This window comes from Rhincodon typus, chromosome 29, assembly GCF_021869965.1.
Source record: "Rhincodon typus isolate 14 chromosome 29, sRhiTyp1.1, whole genome shotgun sequence".
NCBI classification, from domain to species: domain Eukaryota; kingdom Metazoa; phylum Chordata; class Chondrichthyes; order Orectolobiformes; family Rhincodontidae; genus Rhincodon; species Rhincodon typus.
In genome coordinates, this window is record NC_063360.1 from 7,028,472 (window position 1) to 7,037,401 (window position 8,930).

At 41.6% G+C, this 8,930-nt stretch overlaps 1 protein-coding gene across 12 annotated transcripts in view; it reads right to left on the minus strand.

Moving 5' to 3' along the window:
• Positions 1-8,930, minus strand: part of LOC109930527 (receptor-type tyrosine-protein phosphatase delta-like) — a 458,059-nt gene that overhangs the window by 45,589 nt on the left and 403,540 nt on the right. For all 12 annotated transcript variants that reach the window (XM_048614046.1, XM_048614043.1, XM_048614048.1 and 9 more), the window contains one exon: positions 8,706-8,825. In XM_048614046.1, coding sequence (XP_048470003.1) covers positions 8,706-8,825 — 120 coding nt within the window. The remainder of the gene's footprint in view (positions 1-8,705; positions 8,826-8,930) is intronic.

An 8,930-nucleotide genomic window follows, 5' to 3' on the forward strand; every position in this document is an offset into this window, starting at 1 on the left:
GAAACGTCAGCCTTCCTGCTCCTCTGATGCTGCTTGGCCTGCTGTGTTCATCCAGCTCTACACCTTGTTATCTCTAATAAGTGGAGAATAATTGATTACTGATTTAAAAATGAAACCTATAACGTAAATTTACTTTTCAGACATGCATAAAAAATTCCTGTACAGTAAAAGGCTGCCCAGTCCAACTAAAAACACGTTGTGTATTCCATCCTTCATACTCAGTTATCTTAGACTCCTTTGAACTGAACCAGACACAACGCGACAAAAATGACACAAGGATTATCAAATTCATTGTCAAAGCTCATTCCATTTTCACTGCCTTGCATCAAGCCAACCTGACCAGAATTTCAGGAAACCTCCACCTTTCAAAATCCTTTGCACAGATACTGATCCATTGTCCTGCTTGGATACATGGACCTGGCACCAGACCAGGCTTGTCAACTGATCGTCAATTCCTACCTAACTACTAAGTGTCGACCACCTTATCTCAGTTACAATCTTTCTATTTTGTCTTCTACTTTATCAAAAGCATTGCTCTAAACCTTCCACTTTTATGCTCCAGTTACATTGGCCTATTCGTTCTTCTACACTAACCCATCCACACATTAGGAGTCATCACAGTCACAGGCTCAGTCTTTCCAACAGCCTCAATGATGTAGAACAGCATGAATGCCACAGTCTCTCCTCATACAGCACTGTGGCTGCTCCTTTACCCCATGAAGCCTCCTTCCCCCAAAGACACCCCCTTTGCAGACAGGGTCTATTTGACTGCTCCAGCTGCCCTCCTTCACAGTTGCCACCTGCTGTTGGAGGTTCCAATACACAGTTGCTTGAAACTTGCCATCCCATCAACCACACAAAGCACATAATGACTGCTAAGCAGTTGCTTGCTGAACAAGTTCTGTGTCATCACGGTTAGAATGTTTGAGTAGACATTAGGGGCAGCAATCTCTTCAAAATTCTTTTCAACCTTCTCTTACGGTACTTGTTGACTATAGGTCTCGTGCCAGTATTTAGTCTTCGATGAAGTTGACCACCTGCTTTGCGTTGCATTCATAAGCGACCCACCTCCAAAAAAACTCAGGCTGTTACAAGTCTGCGATCCACAGGTTAAGTCTCGTTCAGAAGGCTTAGACTTTCAAAAGATGCCATTCCAAACAAGCAGTGGGGGTCTTCATAAATACATAAGAATGTTATTTGGGTTCCATAATGCCCCCGCCACCTTCATGAATGTGATGGATAAAGCCGTTGGCAAGGCTAGATAATATATTAGCCACTTGTCACAGTTTAGCTTGTAAGTCAAACCAGAGAAGTGCTCGCTTTTCTAGACAAACCCAAGGCACTTTGTTACCAAGGAAAGCATTACTCCTGACGACGAATTGGAGTTGGATAATGTTGCGGAATCTTGGAGTGACCCGTGTATAACGAATCAAGAGAGTGCATCCAATGTGGGACAGGCCTATTCCTACCCTAGAAAACATCACCAGGAAGTCCTTCCAAGGAGGGAACAACCCCCTGAAGCATCAAATGCTGTCGATTATATGACTCCTGGAATCCTGACCAACCTAAACTCCCAACATAGGTGATCTGCCACAGAGCTTGAATCCCCTGGAAGGTACCAGTACAGATAACACTGAAAATGTCTTCTCAGGAAAATGCTGGATAACACCCCAACCCTCGCCATTTGCCTAGATCAGTGATGCAAGAAGGAACAGGCAGATAAACAAATCCACAACTCAATGAAAACCACAGTAAGTACTTCCTTGATGAATCTTAATATGCCTCCATGTTTGTAATGATCAGAGGCCAGTGGAATAAGGAACATCTACTTTATGATCTTTGGGCCTCCCATGCCTTCAAATCTCATGTTACATGGAGAACGACAGTTAATTACACTCATTGGGATATTGGATTAAAATATAGGAGATGAATAAGCAATGGCAAACATTTAAAGATATAAATCATAATTCTCAATGAATATACATTTCCTGGAAAAATGAAAACCCGATTCAAGGAGTTGTATGCTGATAGCTAACTAGAAATGAAGAATTGTACAAAATAAGATTTACAATATTGGCAAAATAAGCAACCTTGAGGAACTGGAGGATGATAAAAATAAGCAAATGATAACCAAGAAATTGACGAACAAGGAGAAAATAGAATGTGTGTGTGAATTAGGAAGAAGTGGATTGTAAAATGCTTGCCAATAACTTGCTCAGTGACACTTAGTTTGGGTTTTGTTGGCCCACTCAGCTCCTGACCTCATTACAGCCTTGGTTCAAACATGGACAGCTGAATTGCAATGGTGAGGGAACAGTGACTACTCTTGGCATCAAGATTGTATTTGACTGAATCTGGCATCAAGGATCTCTTGCAAAACTGGAGTCAACCAGAAACAAGGACCAAACTCTCCACTGATAGAAGTCACCTACTGGCTCAGAGAAAGATGGTTGTGGTTGTTGGAGGTCATTCATTTCAGCTACAGGTCATCTCTACAGGAGTTCCTCAGGGTAGTGTCCTAGGTCCAACCATCTTCAGTTGCTTCATCAATGACCTTCCCTTCGTCATAAGGTCAGTGTTGGAATGTTTGCTGAAAAATGCATAATGTTCAGCACCATTTGCTACTCCACAGATACTGAAGCAGCTCATGTCCAAATACAGCAAGACTTGGACAGGCTTGGGCTTAGAAGTGGCAAATAACTTTTGGGCCACACAAATGCCAGGCAATGACTATCTTCAATGAGAGACAATCAAATCATTGCCCTTTGACATTCAATGGTATTATCATTACTGAATCCTCCGCTATCAATAACCTGGGAGTTATCATTGACCAGGAATTGAACTGGATTAGCCATATAAATACAATGGCAATAACAAAAAGTCAGAGGCTAGGAATACTGCAGCAAGTAACTCACCTCCTGACTTCCAGAGTCTTTTTGACTACGAGGCGTGTGGCCTGTCAAGGCCTGTCTACAGGAGTGTGACGGAATACTCCCCACATGCCTGGATGGGTGCAGGTTCAACAATGACACCATCCAAGTCAAAGTAGCCCACTTGTTTGACACCACATCCAGAAACGTACTTTGCCTCCACCACCAATGCTCATAAGTGGCAGTCTACAAGATGCACTGCAGAAATTCACTAAATATTCTTAGGCAGCACCTTCCAAACTCAGGACCACTTCCATCTAGAAGGACAAGGGCAGCAGATACATGGAAACACCACCAACTGCAAGATCCCCCCCCAAGTCACACACTATCCAGACTTGGAAATATATTGCCGATCCTGGTTCAAAACCCTCAAAATGACCCTATCCCACCAATGGCATCAGTGAGTGTCTACCTACAGCACATGGAGTGCAGCAGTTTAAGGAAGAAGCTCGTCACCACTTTCTCAAGGGCAACTAGGGATTGGTAATAAATGCTGGCCCAGTCTGTGATGCCGATGCCTCACGAGTCAATTCTAGAAAAGGGTCTACAAAAAGCGAAAAGGAAGAGATTACTGAAAGAAAACTTAAAAGCTAAGACACGGAAAATTATAATTCAGAGTAAGTAAATGGCAGAGACACTCAGTAAATACTCTGTCAACCTTCATAGTTGAAGACGGAAAGAACATAGCTACAATTGTGGGAAAGCAAAGGTCTAAGGAGAGGGAGAAACCTAAAGTAATTGGCATCATTAAGGAAACGGACTGAAAAAATTGTTTGGTTTTTAATCTTCATACACTTGAGAATAGTGGAGAAGTATTGAGGGGTTATTTTGCTGATTATCAACCTGTTTATACAGGGCAGGAGCACTCTGTCTGTGGCCAGCAAGTGGGATCTGAACCTAGAGCTTTGGGTTCAGACCCCCTGCACATCCACTGGAGAAATGGGACTAAAGAATTAAGGGATATTGGGATTGGATAGAAAGGCGAACTAAATGCAGTTCACTCATGATTGTGTTGAAGGGTAGAGAAAGTTCAAGAGCCTGTGTCACCTTCCTCCTGCTTCTTCTATTACTAATGCCAGAGATGCAGTTTACTCAGATCACAATCTACAGCTACCTGATGCAGGCAGATAATGGAAAGCTATCCCCAGCACTAACAACTACATGAGCACATAAACAGGAATAAAAGTGATGAAAAAATGCTGTATTATTTAAGCAAAGGCCTATTTGAATACTCTTCTGTGATTAACTCATTCATATATTATAAATGTATGTTAGAACATGATATTTGAAACACTTTTGTCCTTAGCCTCCCAAAGCTTTTCTGAAATGATTCACATTCTCCATCTGTAGGTTGTTATGTGCCAGAATCCCCGTGGTTGTGGATAATTAGGTGGATCCCTGTGGTAACCAAATTGGAGATTAATGCTGTTTATCAAGTATGATGGTACAATTAAATTCTCTGGAGCTCAGAGTGTGAAGTTTGATCGTGTGGAAGGACTATCTTGGTGTTTAGTGTTAATCTTATTCTCAGACACGGTTTTTACCATCATCTATGCAGTCTCTTCAACTGAGTATCAATTCTGCCATCATCAATATTGAGCCTGCCCTTGTGCTTTTTACCAAAAATATCTTATATTTACGTAGTATCTTTAAGATAATAAATCCTCCCCCCACCCCAGATACTGCACAGAAACGTTATCAAATGAAGTATGACACTGAACTACAAAGAAGATATTGTGTCACATAGCCAAAGGTTTGTGTCAAAGAGATTGGCTTCGAGAGAAGTGTCTTGAGAAGGAGAATGACACAGAAAGAGAGAGAGAAACACAGGGAAGGAATTCTACAGGCTGGGGCCTAGAAAAGCAATCATGCAGTAATCATACTTGGGAATGTACAGGTCAGAATTACTTTGGATGGTTTGGGTTCGGAAGTGGTTCCAGAGTACAGTGGAGCATGATCTTGGATGGGTTTAAAAACAAAGATGAAAATTTTAAAATCGAGACTTTGCTTCACTGGGAGCCAAAGTAGGTTAGCAAATGCAGGGCTGAGAAGGAATTTGACTTGTCCTGAGTTTAGACACAGAAGAAGAGTTCTTCGTCGTGTGGAGCATGAGATCATTCAGCCCTTCAAGCCCTATTTTCAGTTCAGTGTGACAATGGTTGCTTTGACTGTAATTGTAAACCCACATTCTTGCCTACCTCTGCTTAACAAGAAGAATCTGTCCAACACTACCTTAAAAAATTCAAGCATTCTTTTTTCACTACTTTTTCAGGAAGGGAGTTCCAAAGCTTCTGAGAGGAAAACAAAACTAATTTCTGTTTTAAATGGGCAATGGCTGGTTTTTAACAGTAACCCCTAGTTCTAGTTTCTTATATTACGCGCAACGTCATCACCACATCTACCCTGTCAACCTGCCTCAGGATCTTCTAAGTTTCCATCAAGTCACCTCTTAGTCTTCTGAACTCCAGTGGACACAAGCTTAGTTTTCCTTATAAGAAAACTCACCCATTCCAGCAATAGTCAAGTAAACCTTCTCTGGACAGCCTCTAATGTAATTACGTCTCCTTTAATAAAGTGAGACACCTCTCCCCTTGCCTGAGATATGGTGGCCCTCAGGTTAAACCACCACCAGTCATCTCTCTCTAATGAAAGAGCAGCACTATGATACAGTAGACTATGGCAACTTTACCATTATATTTAATAGGGTAAGTAAAACTAATCATAGAATCTCTACAATGTCGAAGCCATTCAGCCCATTGAGTCCACACTGACCCTCTGAAGGGCATCCCATCCAGACCCATCCTATCCCTGTAACCTTGAATGTCCCATGGCTAACCCAACTAACTTACAGATCCCTGGACACTATGGGCAATTTAGCATGGCTAATCCACCTAACCCGCATATATCTGCACTGTGGGAAGAAACCGGAGCATCCAGAGGAAACCCATGCAGACACAGGGAGGACATGCAAACTTCACACAGACAGTCGCCAGAGGGTGGAATTGAACTTGGGTCCCTAGTGCTGTGAGACAGCAGTGCTAAGCACTGAGTCATCGTTCCACAGTAATACTGTGTGCAGTATCTCAAATACAGTCTCACCTGTGCCTTGCATAACTGAAGCATAATTTTTTTGTGACAAATTATAAAATTCTATTGGATTGCCTAATTACTTGCTGTACCTACAGACTAACCTTTTGCAAATCAAGCACAAGGACATCCAGATCCCTCTGCATCTCAGAGCTCTGCAATCTCTGATCATTTAGATAGTACGCTTCTTTCTATTTTTCCTGACAAAATGGACAATTTCACTTTTTCCCCACATTAAGCTCCATAAGGCACATCTTCACCCACTCACTTTCCTATCCATATCTTTTTGTAACCTGTGTCCTCTTTTCTGCCTGACTTTGTGTCTTGAGCAAATTTGGCAATCATACTTCCTGTTTTATTATCTAACTGATTTATGTAAGTTGTAAACAGCTGAGGTCCCAGCATAGATTTCCATGCCACACCACTTGCTACATCGTAATAACCTGAAACTGATCCATTTTCACCCACTCTTTCCTTTGAGTTGGCCAGCCAGTCTTCCATCTAAGCCAATAACCTACATCCTACACCACGAGCTTCTATTTTCCTCAATAGTCTATGCACCTTCTCAAATGCTTTCTGTAAACCTATGTACAGTACATCCATCAGTTCTCCGTTATCCACAGCACATGCTAGTTCCTCAAAGAACTCCAACAGATTGGTCAAACATGATTTCCCTTTCACAAAAACATGTTGACACTGCCTGATCACCTTAAAGTTATCCAAGTGCCCTGTTATAACTTCTTTAGTAATAGCTTCTAACATTTCCCCTGTGATAGGTGTTGAGCTAACTGACCTCTAATTTCCCGTTTTCTGTCTTCCCCCCTTTTTGATAAAAAAAAGTTATATTTTCGATATTCCAATCAAATGGGTCTGTCCCCAAATCAAGGGAGTTTTGGAAAACTGGGTGGCCCAAAGCTGTTGGGGGTTGGAGATGGGGTTAGCATATGGGGACCAGCCATAAATGCAATGGAATAGCTGAGTCTAGAATAACGAAGACAAGGATGAGGACCTCAGTAGCAGAATAACTGAAATGCAGATGAAATTTGATGGTGTTATAAAGGTGGGAGAGATGACATAAATATGAGGTTGGAAGCTCATCTCAGGATCACGCGTGACAAAAATGTTACAAACCAACTGGTGTAATTTCAGACTGTTATCAGGGAGAGGTATGGAATTGATAGTTAGGGAATGGAGTTTGGAGCAGGGACCAGAAACAATGGCTTCAATCTTACCAATAATATCAGGCCAGCCTCACCAGGACACACTATCAACCACCAGCTCACACGCATAAAACCTCCACACTACAGTACTTAGCAAGGCTCTACTTACTTGAGTAAATCAAGTTTCTTTGTCCACTACTGTCTCAGGCTTGAACCACTAGTGTGTCTTTTGACTCTGAAGCAGAAGATCATACACTGACATTTCAGTGTTGCACTGGAGGGGTGTTTCACTATCTTACAGATGAGGCCCTGTCTGTCTCTTGTGTGGATGTTAAAGATCCCATGTCACTTACCTCTGCTGTGTATGTGAATTCCTGTTGTCTCCAATCATAGCCCATAAGATTGTGAAACTGTTTATCACCCTCAGTTTTTGATTCCTCCAACCATCTTTTAACACTCAGGTTTATTGTAAGCTAACTGCTGCTTCTTTTTCTATTTTTCTCTACTACTGTTTTTAACCTGGGTAATATTCCTGCCTGGGCATGTCATTTTCTCAGTCTGTAGAAGCCTCACTCTTTACTGATGAACAATGTTGAAATAAGTGATGTTCTTAATTTGAGAACAGTCAGGAATTTCCAGGCTTCCGCTGTACAAGAGTTGATGTTTTGTAAAAGGCAAATCGAGTCTGACCACTCTTCTAGAGTTCTTTGACAAGGTAACAAGGGGATTGTGTGGTGACATGGATTAATTTATGTCCAGTCCCAAGTTGAACACTCAAAGATGTCCCTACTGTGTGCAGTGATGAAGGATTAAGAATGAAAAGCAAATGCACTCTTTTCCATATTGGTTCATCATAAGACCATATGTCCATCAGACACAGGAGCAGAAGTAGGCCATTCAGCCCATCAAGTCTTCTCCAGCATTCAATAAGGTCATGGCTGATCTGATAATCCTCAATTCTACTTTTCTTGCCTTTGTCCTATAACTCTTGATTCCCTTAGGTCATTCATATACCAACCAATTACAAATGAGGTGTCAGGCCACATACACATTCTTGGTTTTTTGACCAAGCACAAAATGAAGCTTCTCTTATTATTTTAATACAGTACCAGAACACATTAAAAGGCTATAGACATGCAAAGGCTATTTGGTCCATTGAAGGCTATTTGTTCCTGTGATGCTCCAGGGCCCAGCGAAACTAGTTCACAAAACAAATTTTCTGTTATATTCCCTACGATGCATTGCATCTGTTTCAGATTCCATGGGCTAGGGGCTTTGGAAAGTACTCTACTGAATTCCAAATAGCCTACTCCTGTTCTTAATTTGTATGCTGGTACATTGGGTTAAAGGCCTGAGCTAACAGGAGTATGCAAGACATATTTAACGACAGCGTTTAATTATGTTTTTACTTCTCCCAATGTTTAATCTTTTCACTTTCCTCGCAGTCTCATACCTTTTCCTCATTCTCAACTCATAAACACTCATAGCTGGTCTTGAGTATGTTAAATGTATTTGAGAAGTTGGTTACCTTGTGAAGACAGAAATTTCGAACACAGAAGGTGGCCAGCTCGATGGTGTCCAACAGTGTCACTTGTATCATTCCATAGGTGTCTGCTCCTCGGCCAGGCCAGTACTGGTCACATTTCACCTGCACAAAGGCACACAACAAAAATCACTGGAGCGTTTGTAGATGGCAGGTTAATTAACTGTACAGAGAGACTGGGTATACACAGTGAATACAGATACCTGTACA